The sequence below is a fragment of the Nannospalax galili genome, unplaced genomic scaffold, assembly GCF_000622305.1.
Source record: "Nannospalax galili isolate Female #2095 unplaced genomic scaffold, S.galili_v1.0 scaffold610, whole genome shotgun sequence".
Classification (NCBI taxonomy): domain Eukaryota; kingdom Metazoa; phylum Chordata; class Mammalia; order Rodentia; family Spalacidae; genus Nannospalax; species Nannospalax galili.
Window position 1 is genome coordinate 3,161,750 of NW_008329141.1, and position 24,098 is coordinate 3,185,847.

Here is a 24,098-nt window from a genome sequence, read left to right on the forward strand (position 1 = left end):
ACCTAAGAAATATAGCATTATTTTGTAAATTGCACTAAAGAAGAATTGCCATATTATTATCCCTTACATGTGCTCTGAGGAAAGAATAGAATCTATTTATCATTGCTGAAGAATGAGCTCATGATCCATGAAGCTTTATCCTATCTGGAGTACATTTTTCACGATTATTTAGGGACTGTTCAAGAAGAGAATTAATGAATGAGTATTTTCTTACTCAGCAATTGATTTTAAATCTGAGAGGCGCCAAAAATGCTCTTTACAGAAAAGTGGTAAAGAATATGATACTATTAACAAATGAGCAATCATAAATTTTAAGAGCATTTCCTTTTACAATTTGATTTTTTACAATTAAAATTCCCTAAATGATAATTTTGAATTCCTCTTTAAACTAAATTGAACTGATGACATGGAGAAATTAATTGATAGTAAAGTAATCCATTGTGATATTTCAGAAAAAGGGGGAGAGGGGAATAAAAATTGGGATTTGGTATTTGTCACAACACACAGCTTCAGCATGAAAGCCCTGTGTTTTCCCAGTGGATGATACTGTACCCTGGAGCATCGGGGTCATAGAACAGATTCTGTAAATGTACCCTTATAGAAGAATTAACCAGTTAAAATATAGAGGTGGGAATGGTACCTGACAGCCAAAATACTATAAAGATGATACAAAGGTAAGGGGATCTTGTGGAGGACCATTAACTAATTTATCTTTATTTGGTAGCTAATGAATGAAATTTAGATTTTTTCCAGAGAGTTTGGTATTTATTTATTTAGACAGAGTCTAAGTATCCCAAGCTGGCCTCAAGTTCTCTATAGAGCCAAGGATGGCTTTAAACTTCTGATCCTTCTTAGCCTACCTCTGGAGTGCTGGGATTAGGGATGTGACCCACCACACTGGTTTATGTAGTTCTGGGCATCAGACTCATGCTTTGGCACACTAGTCAAGCTCTCTTTCAGCTGAGCTAAACACCAGCAAAGTTTGGTATTTATCTTCCTTGAAACACTAATTGAAAACTTGAGCACAGAAAGAAATCAATGAACTGATCACGCAAACAAAGAAAAGCACACAGAGTATGGGGCCAGGGCAGGAAGACTGTCATAAAAAAAATTTAATCTGAAGATATGACTGCAATTGTAAGCCTAGATCTTTGACTATAAGTCTCCATATTGCTCTGCCAAAGGGCATTAAGGCCTTGAGAGGTACAATGACAAAGAACCAGCTTGTTGCAAATCCAATATGTCACTTAAGCTTCCTTTCATGCCTAAGTGCTACAATTGATGCACCCACCTGGCCATGTCTGACAGCATTTTATTTTATGAAGGGATAATTCAGTATATGTGGTGTCTCAAATATGGTTATACTGATGAAGGACATTGTCCAGAAGTCTAAAATCTGCACCCCTCAGCTTACAAGGCTCAATTACTTATATTTATGCACTCACTGGTCACAGCTATATCTTCTCAGCAAACAAGATAACAAGAACTTTGAGAATGTAGGGCATGAATATTAGCTACCGAGAGAAATGCCCTATCAGTGAGCAGTTACAATGCCCCTGAGATTGTATTTGAATAGCATTCAGTCACATTCAGCTGTGTCTCATTATTTTCTTTAGTGATAGGAGGGACTACACAGTGTTCTTGTAAAAGTTATTGTGATCCTTTTCCATGTTGGTTTGTTGATTTCCCCCATCAAGTAATTGTGAATTCCTTGTTGAGAAATTTGTGCCCAGCAATGTGCCCAGAAACGGTATGTTTGTTTGTTCCAGCAGCCTAAAACCTAAATATTTATATGCCTTATTTTATGAAGAGATTATACAGAAAGGATGAGAATATTTATGTGATGCATTTGGATAGATAAATGCAGATATAAAAATTCAGTACAGCAACATCAAATGTACTAGACAATAAACACACTGTCTCCCTCTCTCCTCTCTCCACATATTCCAACATATCTATTTTTCTATATATTCCAACATGTATAATATTTATATATTATTTCCTATCAGGGTCTGTGGAAATTAAGGTATTTAAAAAGAATTTAGGGCCTAGAAATCCTTTATACTGATTATACAAGAAGATATCAATAACATGCTCATCATGATAAAATATTTAAGGAGCCACAATATTCATCACTATATCCTTGGGTCTACCTTAAATTTAAGCTTCAATCCACTATTATTGAAGCATGCTTTGACTGACTTATTGTTTTTGCTTCCTTTATGTTGTTGACAGAACACTGCTAAAGTTGCTATGGAAGAATAAACCCACATTCAGAGCAAATGTGTTTAACATCTAGGACCCATTTGACAAAGAAATATGCTTTGGTTTTCCCAAAAGCCAAATGAGAATCATAAAATCCATTTTAAATCATAAGAACATTTCAAAACAAAGTACTACATCACTCCCTCAGGAATGAAATCTAGAAGCACATGAAAAATCATTCCCTTTTATTAGCACAGAGTTGTCTGTTTAGTATGAATTGAATCACTTGAGACTTTCTACCTCTGAGATAACAAGATCATCAAACTGACATCAGATCCTAGAGTTTAATCCAGCACATCTACTTTAACAGTGCAAATTGGACTTGGTGGATTATTTTTTAAGAAACCATACATAGAGACTATTACAAAGTTCCACAACTGGTCAAAATACAGAGAACAAGTGACTGAGGTGCCCAGCCCTAAGTGATACATCTACAATGGAACCTCTGTGCCTGAGGTTAGGGAGCATCATGGAAGAGGGAACAGAAAGATGGCATCTGCTGTTAGTGCATTCTAGACATGATAGGGCAGCTACACCAATAAAATCTCCATAGTATCTTGGTCTAACAAGATCTGCATAATGACAAAACCAGTTGACATGCCAATTTGGACAAGGAAAATTTCACAGGGTCCCATATCAAGATAAAGATCTACAGGCAATAAAATAGATGCTGAGGGAAGGAGAATCAGTTTTCTCCAGGAACTAGCTTCCTGAGAGGTAATCCCAAGCAGGCAGCCCTAAACACAGGTACACATAAGCACCAGTAAATGGACTCACTGCATTGTGTGTGTGTGTGTGTGTGTGTGTGTGATGTATGTATATGTAACAATAATCAAAGAAGAGGACAAGAAATTGTGAGGTAGTTGGGAGGGACATGGGAGGAGTTGGAGGGGACTGGAAGGGGTAGAAATAATGCAAATACAATACTCATATATGAAAAATCTCAAAAAATTTTAAAAATTAAAAACTAAAAAAAAATAGAGGCAGGAAGTTGGGAGGGGTAGGAAGGTAGGGGTGGATCTGGGAGAAGTTAGAGGGATAAGTGGGGATGAATATGATCAAAATATATTTTATAAACTTCTCAAAGAATTCATAAAATATTATATTAAAAATGTGTTATGGAAAGATTTTGTCTTTCATCCATTGATGAACATTTAGACTGTTTTCTTGTTTTGACTATTATGAATAATTGTACTATGAACATGTGTGTGTGAGTTTTTAAATTTTCTGTATTTATTATATTTATGAGCGTTTTGCATGCATGTATGTAAGTGCACCATGTGTACAGTGCCTGTGGAGGCCAAAAGAAGATGCTGGATCCCCTGGAACTGAAGTTACAAATGTTGTCAGCCACCATGGGAACCAAACCCAGGTCGTTTGCAAGAGCAGCCAATGCTCTTATCCACTGAACCATCTCTCTAGCCGCAGATTTAATCTGTGGAGGAAGCGTCAAGCTGTTTTCCAAAGCACCTACAGCATTTTCCATTCTCAGCAGCAGGCTAGAATATCCAGGTTCTCTACATCCTAAATAGCACTTGGTATGATCTGTCTTTCTTCCTATAGCCCATCTAGTTGGCATGAAGTTGTATCTCACTGTGGTTTTAATTTGAGTATTCTGAGGGGTTAATGATGCTGGACATCTTTCCATGTGCTCATTTGTAAATCTTCTTTGACAAAAAGCCTATTCAGATATCTTGTCCATTTTTAAAAATTGGGTTTATTTGTAGTAGTTCTTCATTTACTGTGGATTCAAGGATCTTATCAGACATGGGACTTGCAAACTTAAACTGAGTGTCCTTTCATCTCTTCTTGGTGCCCTTGGAGTACAAGTATTTTTAATTTTGATGAGATGATATATAGACAATAAACACATTTATGTATTCAATCTCTCTAGAAATTAAAAATAAAAAGAAATAAAAAATTTTGACTTAGTACATTGGCAACAATGAAATAAGAAACCCTTGCTATATTATTAGAAAACATTTGAATACTCTTATAAATTCCTTGTAGAAACTTAAATCAGAAAGCTTTCTTGAAACTAGTTAGCAATTCTCAAAATTGAAAATACCCTAAATCTTATGTATCCTTTGACACAATCACACTGCTTTCAGAAATTTATTCTGAAGTTGAATAATTTTACAAAATTGGATTTTATCACTGTGCTATTTGTAAATCAAGAAATCAGAGAAAGTCTAACAATAGGATATTAGCTAAATATCCTATGGTAAATCACATTCAAGACTAAGTATAATTATTATAAATGATTATGTGGATCAAAGGTAACCTGGATGCCCACTAGAGCCAGGTATAACATCATGAATAAAGAGGCTCTCTGACTAACTGGACAGCATATGTCCTTTTGGAGAGACATCTCCAGCTAAATAATGCCAAGCAAGAGGAGAGGGTGGAAGAGAAAGAAACGGAGAGAGACAGACAGAGACAGAGGAGAGGAAGGGAAATATCTTGAGTTATGAAAATATCCAAGATGTTTAATTAAAAATTGAATTTAACATGAAATGTCTTGAGTTTTCCAAAACTGTATTTCTTATACATTTTTGAAAAAAAAAAACCAATGACCAAATAAAATAGATCAGTTGTGAAGTAGATTCAGTTCAAAAACTAGATGTTTCAATCTACAGATATATTTATTGACATAGAAGATATTATAGCATTTTGTTAAAGTTTTGAAAATCTTGTTATAAAACATATTGTGTAATATGGTGTCAGTTTTGTTAAAAGTGACATGTACCCTTACATAAAAGCTCCAAAGAATGTCTGAGGGCATATAAACCAAAATGTTAATATGTGGTTTTATTTTTAGTTTTCAGAGGAGAGATGGCATAGCTTTTTGCATTTGTAGTTATAAAGAAAAGGGTTAGTAGTCTAGTTTAAAATTTTGAGAGTAAATTTAAAATCAAAATCATTCAATAAATACTCCTGTACAAAATATCAGACAGATTTGGATTAAAACTTGGTTTTTCTATTTATTACCTCAGTAACATTGGACTTTCTCACCTGTAAAATATCAGTGATTATATTTATCAACTCTTTTGATGGTATAATAAAATCAATACATAAAATGGAATTAATAACTAATATACTACTTTCTTTTTTATATTTTATTTATTATTTTTTGCATGTGTTGCTTGCATGTAGGTAAGTACACCGTGTCATGCAATGCCTGCGGAGGTCAGAAGAGGCTGTCAAATCCCCTGGAACTGGAGTTACAGACAGTTGTTAGCTGCCATGTGGGTGCTGGGATTCAAACCCAGATCTTCTGCAAGGTCAGTGTTCTTAACCGCTAAGCCATCTCTGCAGCCCCCTAACATACTACTTTCTTAGCATTACCAAAAGCTAAGTGCACAGAAGGGCTTTCTCTATGGTGATTCAAACCTGAAAAAAGACAGGTATTGGTGGAATGTAAAACATGTGGTGTAAGCATACTAAACAAAATGCTTTTTTATCTGTTTTGGCTTGTCTATCCAGAGGCACACCTATCACAGACACATTCTCATTGCAACTCTTAAGTGCCTTTCTGAACAATATCTCACTTCCTGTCTAGCAGAGATGCCCTTCGGGATGGATAGAAAGGTGATAACGATTGCCCAAGGAGTATCAGATGAGGCAGAATCTATAGTACATTCTCTAGATGGTAGGGGTGGATCCGAAGGATGAACGGAGCGGTGGGACAAATGGAACAAACTAAGGGCACTACTTCTGAAGACAAATAGTCTCTATCTTTTCCTGCTGCCCATCCTTATCACCTGTAAGGCACAGACTGATCCAACTGGAATCCAAGGAGCTGAGGAAGTCACCAGCTGACTGACACAGTTGGCTTGTGCTTGTCCGCAGCGTTTCTTTCTCAGCACATGGTGTCATGGTGCTCCTTTTCTTCATCAGTCCTTTCACCAGCACGTTAAATTGATAGAGGGTAAAGAAATTCTTTCAGGCAATTATAATCTCATTGGAAATTTGCCTTAAATTAAATCTGGTCACCTCTTCTCAATGTGCCTGATTTTCAACTCAGTATTTTCATCATATCTGGTCCATGGAAATAGCATACCCTGTAAAAATTTTTACGTAACAAAAGAATTTTCTTTTTCAATAAATTCACAGGAAAAGAGAACCAGAAATGTATTTTTTATATCTTTACTCTTTCAACAATATGCAACATGAACATAATAGTGTTAAGAAGTCAGAAATAACATAGTAGCTATAGAAGACATATATATTTGCAAAATTTCAACAATTATCTTCTCTAGGCTCCCCAAATTAGCATATTTGTTAACCAAATTAATTAAGAAGCTTTTCAAAATAAAAGCAATGTTTTGAATAAATATATTCTTTCATAACCATAGAACATTTAGTTCTGTTGGAGGTAATGAAGGAACATTACATTTAAGTATTTTCTGAAGACATTAGGGTAAAAATTATCTACAATTATAAATGTACCCTAATTGCTCATTTGTTTCCTTTTGGTGACTTATGTGTTAAAATTATACTATACATGCTTTCTAATCAATTAGTTCTTAATCATTATAAAGTTGTCATCTGACCTACAGAACTTACATCAGCTCAACATGATATGACATTATTTGAACGATGTCTTTAAATTTAAATTTAGTGTTCTATATTGAATCCAATTCAAGCCAAGACTTTCAGGTGTCCACTTCTGTTATGAGAGAGTGAATCCCAGACTCCCACTTCAGAAACATGAGGCAAGCCCTGAAAATCCTGAAATCCCATAACTAAATGTTCTTGTCACATCAAAAACCCTAGCTACAACTGAGTTTTCGGTACGCTTCGGGTACACCTCCCGGCAGTTATAAATTCACTGTGGTCAGCTTTTCTACTGAAATCAATTGTTTAGTAAACAATTACAGAAAATGTCCTAATATTTGATTTTAAAAACTTTACTAACTGAAGAAATGAATTTGTTGATCTTTCCAGAATTGACTTTTAAAAATCTTTTATTCACTTTCATTTCTACTGTAATTCTTAGAAGTTTTAAAATCTATATTTAACCTATCACAACACCTACACTTTGATAAATTTGGCTTTCTTCAATAATAAGCTGTGCTAAGATCTCTAAATTAAATGACAAAGGCAAAGAAATAACACTAACCACAGCAACAGGTTACAGTAAGTGCTCATTAAAATATAAGATTAACAACTGTCCTCAAATGATCATAAAAAATAGAATAACTTACTAAACCAGTAATGCAACATAGAATAGATCTTAACAGAAACTCTCTTTCTCTGTCTCTCTCTCTCTCTTACACATACACACACGCACAGGCATTCATACATAGGTATAGACTCACATCTTAGAGTTTAAAACACTGCTACTAAAGGTTTTAACTTAGATAAATTAACTACAAGGAAATACTGACATTGTGAAAATATCTGTCTATGACCAACGCCCCAGAAAAGGGATGATGTGAACATGTAAAAAATGTTAAGGAAAAAACAAGGATGAGGAACCGAGTCTTTGACAAGGAAGGCGGCGTGTTGACACCACCCAGGTCACAGCTTCCCGTTCTCCTCACTGCTTTCCTTCTCCTCTATTGCTTCCAGGCTGCGTTTGCTCTTGGTCTCAGCACCACTGCTAGGGACTTTACTCAGCCCACAAGATAAACAGGCCAGCTGAATCTGCTTCATGTTCTCTAGAGCTTCGTTCTTGGCACTCTTCAACAGGTCTCCTTGTCCCTATAAACAGGTAGAAACAGATAGCAAAGAAGGTTATGGGCCAAGCTCAAGTCAGGTGACATTGCTGTGTATTCTGTTACTGATGAATGAAGAAATAGACTCAGATCCACGAGCTCGCTTTTCCAGGGTTAAGTCCAACATTCTCTACTAGCATTATTGAGACTTTGCGCTTCAAGCCTGGAACCTCAAACCTAGATTTCCCAACTGACCATGTGGTTGTTGGCTGTCTCTTGGGGTTACTGTTGAGGGAGCCTCCTCTGGATACACTGAAGACACTTGAACCTTCCATGCATGGTCTGTGACTTTGCACACTGTTGCAATTCCTACCTATTCAGGCCAACATTTCTAAGCTTAGCAGAAAAGGAGGAAAGATGCTTTTCCTTAAAGAACTTAAAGTTAGATCAGCAGGGCAGAGTAAAGAGCGCAAAGCAGAGCATCTCCTGTGATGAAATCATAGCCCTTCTGCATATGGAGCTTGTTTTTATATATTGAGTTACTATTGCAGTCTGCCTGTTGATGTATTATTAACTATCCGCATTCTTTCTGTGCTTTCCAGCATCCTGAGGACAATGTTCCTACCTGCTTAATTAACATCTCCAGGGGCTTAACAGTTCCAACAAAACAAACAGTGCAAGAGGACTACAGGAATATGTTGGCTGTCATTTGCATCAGTGTCTGTTACAGTGATCAAGTGTCTACATGAATTCTGGCCCAGGGGATGAAGGACTGCAGACGTGTGCAACTGGGAAAATATTTCTATAGTGCACGTACAAAAGAGGAAGTAGCTTCCCTCTCTCCTCCCAGTCTTATAGCAGTGCCTGAGAGTGATGTTAAGACTCTGAGGAAGGATACAGGAGAATGCAGGAGCTGTGTGCCTGCTGGAGCATTTTCCTACAAGGCTATCCTCAGAGAGGCAGCAGCACACCCATTTAGGCAAAATATTCCTTGTGAAATGCTGCATCTCTTTATCTTTTTTCTTAAGGTGTGTATAGCAGTACATGCTAAAAATACTTTAAAATTTTAATTCCTCAAGATTTATAAAAGCACCTGGAACATATATCCTGTGCAATGATAGCTAAGTACTTCTCACTACAACCCTCTGTGGTTTGGGGTGGGTGGCGGGGGTTTGCCTAAAGTCTGTGCTAAAATGAACTTCACGTCAGTTACCTCACTCATCAAATGGAATTTTAGAAGTACACTTGGAGGTTGTATGGGTAAAGCCTTCTTTGAGAAGAAATGAAGCTGAGTCTGATGAGTTTACATGGTTGGTGCGAGCCCACAGCCAACTAAGGACAGAGATAGCCTAAAGTCTTGATCTTTCCCCACAGACCCAGTACTCTTCTCATAGCATGCAGACAGTCTTCTTTAAGACATTAACTAAAGACTGCAGGCTGAGGCCTGTCACTTAGAGATACATTTTCTCAGGAAAAGAATATTCACAACATCACCAGAATTGGGAAAGTCTCTTCTTTTTTAAGATTTATTTATTATTTTTATTTATGTCTATGTGTGCATGCCTGCATCAGTCTGTGTACACTACATGCATGAAAGTGGCCTCAGAGGCCAGAGGGCATGAGATCCCTGGGATCTGGAGTTACAAGTGGTTCTCAGCAGAAAGTCTCTTCTTAACAGCATGGAAACTGATGGAGACTCCTCTGGACACTGAAAAGTGAAGTCACATCTAACTTGTAAAATGCAATTCTTACAAACAAAATAATAGTAACACAAAAATGAAGTTATTTTCAAAACAATAATTTATTTTTCTTTATGTGTTTGAGTGTTTGCCTGTATCTATGTCTATGTACCACGTTTATGTCTGTTGACCATGGAGGCCTGAAGTGGGTGTTGGACACCCTTGAACTGGTGTTACAGATGTTGTGAACTGCCATGTGGGTGATGGGAACTGAACTTGGGTCATCTGAAAGAGCAGCCAGTGCTCTTTACCACTGAGCCAGATCTCCAGTCCCTAAAACGCAATTCCTAAATAAAGCTACTAGAACACATAAAGGGCCTACTCTGTGCAGGTACTCTTCCTGCTTTATTCAGTTTTCACAATGATATAGGTATTTTTACTAATCTCAGTTTACCAATGATAAAACCAAGGCCCAGGGTGACCAGAGTCGCAGAGCTGCTCAGTGGTGGATTTGAAGCTGGCTCAAGGGTCTGTGGTCTTTACCACTTCAAGAAAGGCCTCTTTCAAAGGCAAATCATACTTTCTTCAAAGCACAAGGAAGGCACCCATTCATTGTTACCAATGGCAACAACACAGATAGAAAGAAAATCATTGCCCACATGGCAATGGCTGACAGAACTTAGAGATGAGATGTGAGGCTAGGAAAACAGGACGAACTGAAAATATACTGGCATGGACAAAAGTCAGAGCATCTTCCATCAATTGCAAAATAGACAATTTTCCCTTCTGCAAAGAGTATCAGAATACCTTTTGGCCTACCTCACAGTTCTAAAAGTAAAGAAAACATGTTGAAGAGCTGTTTACAATATAAGTAAACTATTAAATGACTTGGAAAGCAGTTAATCTCTTCTACTAGTATCATAAATATCTTGTATCTGTATATTTTAATAGTTGATTTGCTTATTTAAGTGCATCTTCAAGAGTCTATTATAGGGATGTGTATATTGCTAGCATTTTTTAAATGGAAGGATTCCTTTAAAAATAAGCTATATTAATAAGACTACTTACAACTATTAACAGACTTTGACTTGTAAATCTTTACAGATAATTTTTAAATTATCATCAAACATTCAAAAACCAAATTGACATCTTCTGTGGTTATAAAAAAATAACAACAAAACACACAAAAATATCAATCTTGATGGTATGGTTGCTAATGCACTCACGTGCTTTTTCCCTCAGGACACTATGAAGGGGATTTAATCAGCCCAGTGTTACCTCTTCAATACTGAGAGGTGGCATCCAAGCCTAAATGCCAGACTGTGACTGTTCTGATAAATAGAACTCATTCTCTCTTGAAAACAATGGCCAATTGGAAAAAAAAACAGTTTGTACCAGTACACAAGAACACAACTACATCATCTCCTGATAACCCGGGTGACAACACACACTGGCAGCACAATACTGGCAGACGAGAACAAAAAGAAAAAGAAACTACTAACTATACATTGAAAGGCTGGGTTTTCATTATTTTAAGAAGCTAGGATTCTTGAAGGGTGTGGCCCCTGGTAGGCTGACCACTCTCCAGTGGATAGCCCCACACCCAAGAGTATATTGGCAGCACAAATTGGACTAGATGAGTCACAAAAAATACAAAAAGAGGATGCAAAGTTGTGGGGGTAGATCTGGGAGAAGCAGTAGGATGGAGATGGAAATACCTTGTATGAAAGTCTCAAAGAACTAATAAAAAGAATAGGGGGGGAAAGAAGCTAAGATTAGAGCCTCTGTTCTGTAGGACAAAAAACCAGACTATCTCTCCCCTTTAGGTCCCAATTAAGGCATCAGAATCAGAAAAGATTCATTCTACACATTGTATAGAGGATGAAGTGGGTTACGAAGGACTCCCATCCTAGCATCCCTCCCCATTTTATTTCCCCCAGTCATCTACTCTGTCTCAAACACTAGCCAGGGCAGACCAGCTCTCCTCCCTTCAACTTCTCTGTCCTGGTAGTTCTCCTTCAAGTTGTGTCAGGTACAGGATTCGTGTGTAGTGCATATTTAAGGCACATTCCAGTAAGGCATTCTATCCTCCTCAGAGGTCTTGGAGGAAGAGGAGAGAGAAGCCCAAAGGATTGCATTTTGCTTAATGTTGTATAAATTGAAACACTTCTTGTACACTAAAATGAATCTGGGATTGTTGTGGCATAGAATACAAAATTAATACACAATTTGACCATAAAACAACTCAACTTGAAAGAATTGTCAAACAGAAGCCAACACTAAAAACCCTGTAGGAATTCACAGCTATTCTCTGGTACTAGGGATACTTTTGGGAGGGAGGTGAACACTATTTTAACCCAAAGAAAAGTAAGAATAACACAGAACATCTCAGGTATACTAATGCCAAGAGGACACAAAGAGTCCGAGGAGGCATGCCACCACTTGTTTTCCATGGCTATTTGGTTTCTGAAAGTTACATGGCAATTCCAACATATTCAGAAAGCAACAGTTGGAGCCATGGAAAAATCACAGTAACTTATGATAAGAAGTCAAGTCTAAAAACTAATGATGATTAATGCATATTTATTTTAATTTATCTGTTTTAATTATAATTATTTACTTGTATGAGTGTTTTACCTACATATATGTAAGTGCATCATGTGCGCAATGCCCATGGAGGCCAGAGTAAGGGGTCAGATCCACAGGAATCAGAGGTATGGATGGCTGTTAGCTGCTATGTGGGTGTTAGAAACCAAACCTGGGACCTCTGCAAAAGCAGCCAGTGCTCTTAATTGATGAACCATCTCTCTAGCCATGATTCATGCATATTTAAAAAATAAATGTTAAGTATTCCTTGTCAAATCTCTTTAATTCATTAATTGCAATTAAGGTACATTACCTGGAAATCAAGAAACACCCATCAGAACTGAGAGTAAATGGCTTCTTGCTAAATTCCACCCACCAATGTTTTGATTAGTTCTAATATATTCTCTTATGATGACCTACTGCTAGTTCTTATACTAATATCTCATAAAGCTAGGATTTAAAAACTAAATACTATGACAACTTTAAACAGTGGCTAACATGGATTGAAAACTGAGTATACTAAGCATGAATCGATGTGCTCACTTTATCTCACCACATCTATGAAGAATCCTGGGATTCTAAATATAAATCATCAACTAGTTCTATGTTTTACAATCTATCAGAAGGTGTTTAGGATTTTTGTTATTCCTGCTTTTACCAAGAAATGCAGTTCCCTTCCAATGTATGAAAATAGTTTTGGCTGCAATCTGGCAGAGTAACTCACAAAAGACATCTGTGATTCCTTCACACCCACTTTTCCCATGAACTGCATTATCCTTTGTGATGTTAGCGCACAGACAGACATCATAGCCAGTGTCGTCATTACATGTGAAGGATATGTGTGGGCTGTCTCAGAGTACACCAAAAATATTTAAAGAAGCTAACTGGGACTCTGGGAATGAAAAGGCCCTTCCATGCATACAGTCACACACGTAAACAAATGAAGCTCATGTCTAAGCTAGTTATCTCTTGAGTGCACACTTGATGGCCGGCAGATTGATTTCCCTGATATTCTTTCAGTGGGAGAGTCCATATCCACAGCTAAGAACCCCTACCCCCAAGGTACCACTGCTGAAAAAGCTGGCCACAGAAACCAAGGCGGTATGAGCAGCATTTTCTGATCCAGTGAATATTTGGTGGCCTGACCATGGTGGGCTGTGTATGGCCACTACCTTACTAATTCAAATATGATGCATTTGGGACTCTTGGTATCATTTAAAAGAGGGTAAATACTTAGGAGATAGGGGAAATTGTTGGCATTAAAGGTTTAAGTGAAGATAGGGGGTACTGGAGAGAGGAGAGAGGAGAGCTGGGTTAGCCAATACCAAAAATGTCTTATGGAAATCCACTAGCTTTTTTAAATGTGTATGAGTATATTATCTGCATATATGTAAGTGTAGCCATGTTGTGCAATAATCATGGAGGTCAGGAGAGGGCATCAGATCCCTTAGAACTGGAGTTACAGACAGTCATTAGTCACCATGTGGGTGCTGAGAACCGAATTCAGGTCTTCTGCAAGAACAGTCAGTGCTCTTAACTGCTGAGCCAACTCTCCAGCCCCCAAATCCACTAGTTTTTAAGCTAATTTTAAAAAGATAATACATATAAAAAAGGAACTTGAACAGAAATACCCTGTATGAGTGGAAAATGATGCTTCCAGAATATATGAGTTATTAAATGAACATCTCAATGGCAGGCACAGGATGCCTCCCTTTCAGTTATTGATCACAGGGAGTCCCCAGAAGCATCCAAGCAACACAGACTATCACCATTGCACTTGGCTGCCTACCACCATAACTAGATGGCAAGACTCTATTGCTTAAACCACCACTTTGTATGTAGGATATAAAGAAATGAACCTCGACTGGCTAGGAAACCCTCTCCCTTCTGATTGGCTTTCCTAACACTGGAAGGTGCTATTCAGGCTGCTGGGTGAGAAAAATTATCAACAGTCTCACCCAGCACAGGACCCTGAATATTACAAGACTGAAGTGCCTGGAAAGTTGTGCCCATTGGTACAACAGTGCCTAATGATTAGAGGGGTGGTCAAGTGCTTTCTGATTGTATATGAGGAAGAATTGCATGTCTGGTACTGTAAACTTGATCAAAAGCCCATGACTGGGGAAAGCATACACTCTAGGGGAGAACCTACTGTTGTTTTATTAAATGATCATGCTGTCAAACTGCCTCCCAAATATTTATGCTTATACTTATAGGTTGTTTTACTTTCTCTCAACTTTTGTCAGAGTTGGTTTGTTTTTTGTTTCATATTGGACAGAGGTGAGTCCAGAGACTCACGACTAATCAAAGTGCCAAGTCTAAGTAACTGAATGCTCAGCCATGGATGCATCATCTGTATCGACCTTTTTCTAGCCAAGGCTCAGAGAATATCATGGAAGAGTGGGTAGAAAGAACATGAGAGCTGGTAGATGGGGAGGAGATCTGTGAAATGCTGTCTTCTAGACATGACAGGGCTGAGGCATACATCAACTCACAGCAACTGTGTTTACCTACATAAGACCTGCACAAAATAAAGCCAGTAAAAATGTCTGCATGAATAGGGGAGGAGCTACTAACAGCTGATGGCTGATGAGGGAGGAAGTCTCTCTCCTCTACAGATGTAGCCACTAGAACATTGCCCAAGCCACAGTGGATGGCCCCACACCCATGTGCATATGGGCAGCACATAATTGGACTCAGTAGTTATTAATAACAAAAAAGGGGGACATGAGGTTATGAGGGAAATGGAGTGGGGACTGTAGGGGGAATTGGAGAGAGGTAGCAGTGAATGATTTGATCAAAATATGTTGTGTAAATGTATGAACTTTTCAAAGAATAAATAAAATATTATTGAAAACAATTCAAAACCACCTTTATCAATATCTTCTATTTGAGAAGCTAAAAGGACAGATCAAAAATATTTTGGTATCTTGATAGATGTTCTTCTCTTGATGCCACACTTCTCATTGATGCTGTGTTTGGAATATTGGGTAAAACTATTCAGAAATAGACCGGGATTTTTGATCCCTAGAATGAAAGCCTAGCTGTATAAAAAATGTACAAGATCTTAATAAGAGCTTCAAGGCACAAGCATTTTATAAATAGCAATCTAACAATTACATAACTTAATCCCACCAACACTAGAAGTTCCTATTGTATTGAGCAATCAATGCCAGGGTAAATTACTTTTCTACACACCATAGCAACTTAATATTTAGGTACATTCTACTTGCCACTTAAAAAGTTGAGATATTGGGTGCTGGGAACCAAACCTGGGTCTTCTGCAAGAGTAGCCAGTACTCTTAATGCTGAGCCATCTCTCTGGCCCCAATTCCTCCTGTATTTAAACCTAAAGTGTGTGTCAACACCTTGAAGAGGGACACGGAGCTATTGTATACCTTTACTTATTCTTTCCAATGTGGCTGTTTTAAATCAATCTCCTTTCTCTGCTTTTTACCAAAAACAAATTTGAAATTTGTGTGAAGCCCTGAATTCCATGCTTATCGCTGTAAAATAAAAGGTTGAATTTTTAGCTAAATGAGCCCTCAAAAAATATAGATGAATCACTGTGGAGTAGGTCTGCCATTCAGCTTAAGGCAGCATTGCCTGATCTTCTCAAACTCTGATCCCAAAATAAATGAACTACTGTTTTTAAAACAATTATTATATAATGCAAATTATATAATTTATAAGAGCAGAAAGATAATTTCACTGCATATACTTACCAATTTGTAAGATTTTAAAATTTTTATTAATTAAACTTGCTCTTTTGACAATTTCATATGTGTATATATAACACATACAGATTATTCTCATCATCTCCACCCTCTCTTAACTCACTCCTACCCCTGTCTAGCCCCCACCACTTCCCTACAAATATCTTTCTCACAGTCCTGTCTCTTTGTTTTGTTTGGACCCATGGAGTTTCACCAGGGCCAACTAGATGACCATGGGTTTGGAATTATCCATTGGAACCTGTTGGACATGGCAGTGGATGCACACCTGATGACAACGACTCTCCATCTCCTACGGTCCATTGACAGTTCTGCAATAAGGGGTAGGGCCCCATGAGCCCTTCTCCCATCTATGACTGATTGTTGACAGGCCGAGCACAAGCAACTTCAGCTGCTTTTATTCCATGGTTGCAGTGGTTATGTCCAGCCTTGAGAGTGGCACTTCATTGCTTGCTCCCCGCCCTGCATCTCTTACATTCTTCCCCTCCTCCCTCTTCTACAATGTTCCACAAGTCTTACAATGTCTTACTTAGGGCATTGTAACTTATTCTTAGCATCTTCAACTGTAACTTATTCTTAGCATCTTGGACAGTCATGAGTCTCTACATTTACCACTGTTCACTGAAAAGAGAAGCTTCTAAGGCTGAGAGGAGCTTGCATCTAGGTGTATAAAAGTAATTCAAGGGCAGTTTGATGCTATACCAACTTTGTTCATCACTGTATTGTTTTTCATTCTATTTAGACACTTCTGAGGTTTCCATATGGTTTGAGCTTGTTCCCCAAAGGGCTATATGTTGGAAGTTTGGTCCCCAGTAGCAATGGTAAAGACATGTAGGTGCTGTAAGCGATAAGGCCTTGTTGCTGGTCATCAGACATGTGCCCTTGGAAGGTATTAGTATAGTTCTTATGGGACCCCATTTAGAGTCTCTCCAAAGGGAAACTACATCAGAAAGTCAGCACCAGCCCTTCCCAGGAAGTCTCTATGGCTTCCTGTCACGCCATGCAATCTCACTCATTCCTGCTAAAATGTCAGTGCCATGGTCTGAAGCAGCCAGGTTGAGAAGCTTGCCAGATCAGAACCTTGCTCTTGAACCTTGGAAATCATACACTAAATGAACTTTTTCTTTATAAAATACTTAGCCTCAGGTCTTTTGTTAAAACAATAGAATACAAATGAATGAAGATTCATTATATAATATTCAATACAAGCTACATAATAGAATTTAGCAACACACAAAAGAAAAAAAAATACCTGAAGGCCTTTTTGGTTTATAAAAGGAAAAAAAAAGTTTTGATATAGTGCCATGACATATACTATCTTCATGTTCCTACTTTGATTTCTGACCTTTGTCTCTGATATAAGTATGGAGTTTGGAAGCATTTATTAATTTATTTTTGAGACAGAGTCTTGCTACAAAGCCCAGTCTGGCCTTGACATCTCTGTGTAGCTCAGGTTACCTAAAACTCAGCCTCCCAAGTCCTGTGATTGCAGACATATACCACCATACATAATGTATTTATTTACTAATCTTAATCTCAGTCAGATTTTTAGAAAACAGAAATATGAAATCAGAAATAGAAGATTCACAGGTCAGGAATATGCTAAAGAAAATGACTGGCTTTAAATTAAAAGATGTGACTATAGGCCCTGGAAGGTTAGTTCCAAAGGTATTATTAAAGAATTCAATGCCTGATGGGCACCAGTTAGATTTTTTTTAAGTTTTATTTATTTTTATTTCATGTGTATGAGTTTATTGCCTGCATGTAAGTGCAATTGCATCATACAATGCCCCAGGAGGTCAGAAGAGGGCATTGGATCCCCTGGAACTGGAGTTATGGATGATTGTTAGACACCATGTGGATGCTGGGAATCGAACCCGGGTCATCTGCAAGAGCAGCCAGTGTTGTTAACCACTGAGCCACCTCTCCAGCCTGGGTACCAGCTAGATTTTGAAGGATGCTATTAATGTACAAACTCTTCACTTAATTCTCAGATCTAATTTCTCCTTGTGGCAACCATGGGGCCAGATCATCTCCCATGAAAGTTGGTTATCCAAGAAGGCTGCTCATGGTATCTGAGGAGAACCAGAACACTCCAAGAGTGATGAGTAAATAAACTGGATTCTAAGGATTCTATGTTTTTTTCATAGGGTAATAGCTTGTCCTAGAGGCCATAGATTATAACTGCATTGCTGTTCTATAGATGAACTTATAGTTAACTCCACTATCAGATTATTGGGTTCAAATGTTTCCTGACTTCTTGATTTGTGGCAAGATCACTTCGTGCCTCAGTTTCCTCATCCATGAGATGGCTATAATAAGCATTCTGCCCATCTCATAGAGATATTGTGAAATCAATAAAAATAACACATGAAAATCACTTAGAACAATGTCCGGCCTTATGTACTGACTGTTAGCTGTTATTATTCTGTAAATAGAAGATTAAAGTCTTCCAATAAACTCAATGTTTTTCTATCAACGATGATACTTTTTTAGATAAGTCTACTTTAGTTTACCTTATAAAATATGAAGAAACAAAGAACACCTTGAAATTTAAAGACATATTAGAGTAGGAGAGGGAAGGGAATAAGGTGTTCCCAAGGGTGAAAGCCAGGATTTTACCACAGCCTCATCCTGGGAAAGGCTTTGTGCTTGTTTTGATATGTGATTTCCAAAAAGTAGTAACTGTACTGATACAAAGCTTTTCTTGGGGAACACCATGAGTCACCCTCCCACAACCCCCCAAAAGATCTGATTATCTTATTTGTCACTTAGAGACTACTGTGTTGTATAATACAGCAAAGGGTTGCTAACTCCTGTATTCAACATTTTAAAACAGCTGTTTCTTTTAAAACAGAGGAGAAAGTAAAAATTAACTGAAGTCATCTGTCAGCAAAAGAAGTTAATGACAAACATTATCTTCTTTGACAGACCTGTTACATTTCTGAAGATTCCCTAAGATAGGTTCTTCTGAGGGTGCAGTGTTCGAAAGGCCATCTGTCTGCTGTAGGCAATGATCTTGAGCCTAACCCACTTACAGAAAATGTCAACAAAATTGCTTCAACACCAGTGAGCTGAACAATAGAAAACCCTGGGCTAAACCTGAAAACTATGATTCACAAAGCTATGAATTTAGGTTCCTGTGATGATCCCAGTATCCCAAGAATTCTCTTGCCATCATTTTGACAAAGAGCCATTCGGCATGAGAAGGAGGGCTTTGCTGCCCTCCCTACACACCCTTTCCTCTCATGACTGTGATGGCTGCTTCTACATCAACAGATCTCATAAGCAAAGTCAGAAGATTAATAGTCACCTCTACCATGGTGACAAATATAATTAATTGCATTTCAAATGAAACCGGTAATGAATTGCCATCTCAACAAACAAGCACTGCTTAAAAGTTTCACTATCTCAAGTTAACTTTCTCTGGGAAGCAAAGGGCCTAGAAATCTCAGTTCATGCAACCACCAGGATTGCCATAAGACATCACAGGAAGCGCTTCTATACAAACCTTGCTTTGCTAATTCATATCATTTTCATTTCAAATAGCTCACACACGACTTAAAAGATGTAGGATACTCCAAAAGCCAGAGCAGACAAAGACTAGAGAGAGCCTTACCAATATTAGAACATACTTTTTAAATGTATTCGGATATTTTCTGGGTAAGGTTTCCTTTTCAGAACTTTCTGATTACATGGCTCCAATTATTGGTTATTTGATCATCAGAAAATAATTTTGTAAACATGCTAGAATGAGAGTACAGATGCAGATTCAGCAGTCTCCAATCTGGATGAACTGATCCCAGAATGGCTTTAGCTGCTTCACCCCAGCAGTCCTGCAGCTTTCAGCAAGCAAACATGGTTTTGTGACATCTGGTCCCTTGTTGCACAACTCCAGGGACACTTCCGTGAACTTCTATGTGCACTGGCATCCTACACCACAGTGGCGCTACTGCCTGGCCTAGACACATCCTTTCACGGAGGACATGCATTCTTTATCCTCTATAGCTAATAGTTTACGCAGACTAGCTGTCCCCTTGGAGAGCTTGTCATAGCACACAGACTTGGCCCATCCTGAGGTCTGGTAGGCACCCATTTCTGCTGGAGGGTCAATTAGAGGGAACAGTTCTGGGTCAATTAGAGGGAACAGTTGCCAAGAAGTTTTGTCAGAGAGAAGACTGCCCTACACTGTCCACTAAGTAAATGAGGATAGGACCTCAAGTGAAATTTGCAACTTCTTCCTAAGAAAACTAAGGATATGCCAACTCAGCTTCCTCAGCCAGGGCTGTTTGGAGCTTTGGTCTCTAATGAGCATTTATTTCGCTATCCCAAATCCATGAGAACTTTTGGTTAAACACCAAGCCAAATACCAGGTTAAACACTATGCTGAGGAAAAGCCAACACCTGCTCTCCTTAATCCAAGACCCACTCAAGTCTCATTTCATACTCAAGCCATCCACAACAGAATACAAACTGCCAGCACACATATCTCTCCATCGCTCTACGTTTACATGAAACATGTTCAACCCCACATAGAAATGGAAGGACTAGCTGTTTTACTTTCCAGGTTTTTATACCAGGTCATGTTGGCCTGATCAATATATCTATCCCTACATATGTTATTTTACATACCTCTACACAGATACAATACTATTATTGCATCAATGGATGGGTATTACTCATTCAGTACTATCATCTGATACACAGAACACATTAAATTTGCCTAACTGTCCCATCACATCTTTGATTCTATTTTTTAATGCAGAAGTCAATCAAAGTTGACATACTACTAGCATCTTTGAAGATGATGACTCCATTCTGTGAACTCAGTGTAAGCAGATGTGACAGACATTGCCCTGGAAAACACAACACGAGGGTGTAGCAGTGAGCACCATTTCCTGAGACCTACCTTTCCACAGCCTCACTCTGCTGACTTTATGGAACATGTACCATTAACTCATCATATACACTTGTCAAAACGTTTCTTCTAAATGTCAAATACCATCATTCTTTTTTATTTTAAATCAACTTTATATATAGATAGATAGATATAGATAGATATATGCCTGGAAAAAATTCACCATACATTCACAAAACCCACTCAGTTTTGTGTCATGCCAACGCCTCCCTAATCCTTTCTATCTGGGCCTCTGATTTCTTCTCAGAATAGATTCCTGTGAGAACGAAGCCAGCAGTGGGCAGTGGAAGAGAACATTCATTCTCGATTCCTTAGTTTGTCAGTGGCTAACATTCCTTAGAACTTGAATATATGAACTAAGAAAATAAAACAAAATGTAAGAGGAGCCTTCAACTCCAGAACTCCATCTGACAAGCCCTGGCGATACTTCCCACAGCCACAGATCCCTGATAAAGAAAGCAATCTAGCCTGACCTTGAGCTGGAACGGCTCTGTACTGACTGAGCCAATGCTCTCTGGCCACATTCACAAATGGTCAAATCAGTAACTGGCCAATGACCGATGAGATGGCCTCGTGCCAAGTAGAAATTAGACAAACCAGTCAGATTGATCCAGAGATTGGAAGTGGGGAGTTCGCTGAGTTTTAGCCAGTTGCCAAGAGATGGAAGTGCTAGAAAATAAAGAAAAGAGAGTAGAGCTGAGCTCTCCCAAGGACACAGCACCACAGAGGAAGCCACGACTCACTCCCAATACAAGGCCTTAGACCTGTTCGCAAGGCAAGTGATCTTGGTTCCTCCTCCTCTGCCCAGAAGATGTGTTTCTTGCACTGTCACAATGTCTCACCAGAAGAAGCCCAAACAGTCTCTGTTCCTACAAATTCATGCAAAAAAAAAAATGTTTTAAGTGAGAAATGACAGGCCTGTTGCCTTTTTAATCACACCCCTTAGCTGGTTAATAACAAAGGGAAAATAAGATTTGAACTATGCTGCTGTCATATTTTAAGGCTTTATAAGCATCTTGCAGAGCAACTCAGTGCAAAGAAAAGGACAGAACCAGTGGAGGTTGTAGCAGGAGCGGGAAGAATGATTAATAGCTTCTGAATTAGCTGAGCTACCTTAGGAATGCCCCTCACTTCCATGGACTATATGCAGTCCTTTTTCTGCAAAGCAAGGGGATTTGACAAGACCTTCTTTGAGTTTACCTAACATTCTGCAAAGTTATTAATTAGGGTTTGGTTTTAAATTGCTGTGTTAAAATTCACTTAATTAAAAATAAATAAAAAATAAAAAGTAAAATTCACTTAATTGTGCTAAATTCCAAAGACTGTCTAGTGGGAAGGAGATAAGGAATTAGATGACTGTGGTAGAGAAAATCAGGATCCTGTGAGAACGGAGAACAAGGATACCTGACCCTGTTGAGTGTGGAGAGATAGGAAAAAGGAAGTGTCAGAGAGGGCATCCTGAAGACTTGGTATGTAACATTTGAACACGTGACATTCAGAGAACAGTGTCTTGTGTATGGGGACAGGGTCCCATGTAGAAAGCAGAAAGGATGCTTAGAGCAGGGTGGGCCTCTCAGGAGCATGGGCCCAAGACATGTGCACATGCATTGTGCAGGAGCATCCTCAACTAAACCTGGAGCTCTCTGATCTGGCCAGACTGGCTGGCCAGCAAGCCCCAGGGATCCTCCTGCTTCCGCCTCCCCACTGGGATTACAGGCACCCACCCTCCAGGCCCAGCTTATTATAGATCATCATGCTTGGATGGAAAGTACACTACTGACTTGATCCATCTTGAAGACTGCTCCAAGGCATATTTTGAGGCATAAAGGGCAGCATTCCAGTGCCACTGAGGAACAGGAACAAGTTACAGGTTGCTGGAGCAAAGCATGGATGAGATGATGACAAGAGATGGAACTGGAAAGGAATGGGGGGAGGAGGGAGGCCACAAGCTTACACAGCTTCTTTGCAGGGAAATCCTGGGCAGGGAGGGCAGAAAGAGGCAGCGGACTGTGAAATGGCCCTGGCCAGTTTTACATTTACAGGTTGCCCTGGGTGGCTGCTGTAGTGTAAAACAGGGCAGAAGGACATAAGAAAGAAAAGACTTCACACGTTTGTGATGGGTGTTATGGGAAGGGAGAACTCAGGGAGATGACCAGAAGGCTAGTCCAATAGAACTTGGGTTAGAAAAAAGATCTACCATCCCTCCCAGGATTCTGGCTAGGATAACTCAGGATTCATTAATTCATCCAGATCAGGATTTAGAAAGGCCCACTGGACCAGGCAGGACATGTGAGGGCCTGGCTACGGAGTGGGGTCTGGGAGGTAGTGGGATACATGCCGTGGGGGCGGCAGGTGAGTGGGGATCATCTGGAGATAAGCAGAGAAGTCTATGGCAAGAGAGGCATGTGAGCTGACAGCACAGAGAGGAATCAAAACCATCTGCACAGATAGTCACTATTCATGGAGAGTGTGGGAGAGGAAGAGGGCCTAGGCGAGAACCCCAAGAAACACCAACACTAACAGGCAGGAAAAGGAAGGGGGACCTGCAAAGGACCCAAAGGACCCTCAGAAAAGAGTGAGCTGCAGTGAACAGGCAGGAGTAGCACCCTGGGAACAGAGGGAGCAGTGTTGTAGCAAGGATACTGATGGTGTGTTCCCAAGCAGCCAAGTAGATAAAAGCTGAAAACGTGTTCATTGTATTTCTCAAGGAGGTACCTGGGAACTCAGAGAGAACAGCGTAATGGAGTGTCAGGGGCAGAAGACAGATAAAGGCTCCTGAGAATAAGTGGGAGGTGAGGAGGTGGACTCTGCAACCATAAACAACCTGAAGAAGTTCGGGCTGTGGGTGAGGATAGAGGAAGGCAGCCTGAGGGGGCTGAAAGACTTTTCTAAGAGCTTTTTCTATGTATGAGTAATATATATATATAAGTTCAGTTAATTTGGACAACAAATAACTGAACAAAAAATTGTAAATGGAAAAAGACAAAATGTGAAGTAAAATAACTAGAAACTTCTACCCGAGGATGGACTATTTGTCAAGCTTCATTTTCCCAGTATCCTAATGTTTGTTTTCTTTTTATTTTAGACCCCACTTATTTTTGTAAAGTGAAAAATTTAGTCAAGAAATTAAAATGTGAGTCACATTTAATTTGATAATACATAAGTCTACCTAAATTTGAATGGAAAAATCAAGGATTTCCTATATTCCATGCCTGACTACCTCCAGACAATGGAGAATTCTGACATCCTCCAG

The 24,098-nt window shown here is 38.9% G+C and overlaps 1 protein-coding gene across 1 annotated transcript in view; it reads right to left on the reverse strand.

The window, feature by feature from the left end:
* Positions 1–6,381: 6,381 nt before the first annotated feature.
* The window catches only part of Plcl1 (phospholipase C like 1 (inactive)), a 353,637-nt gene continuing 335,920 nt past the window's right edge, over positions 6,382–24,098 (reverse strand). The window contains exon 6 of the mRNA XM_008833434.3: positions 6,382–7,974. Coding sequence (XP_008831656.1) covers positions 7,792–7,974 — 183 coding nt within the window. The 3' untranslated portion in view covers positions 6,382–7,791. The remainder of the gene's footprint in view (positions 7,975–24,098) is intronic.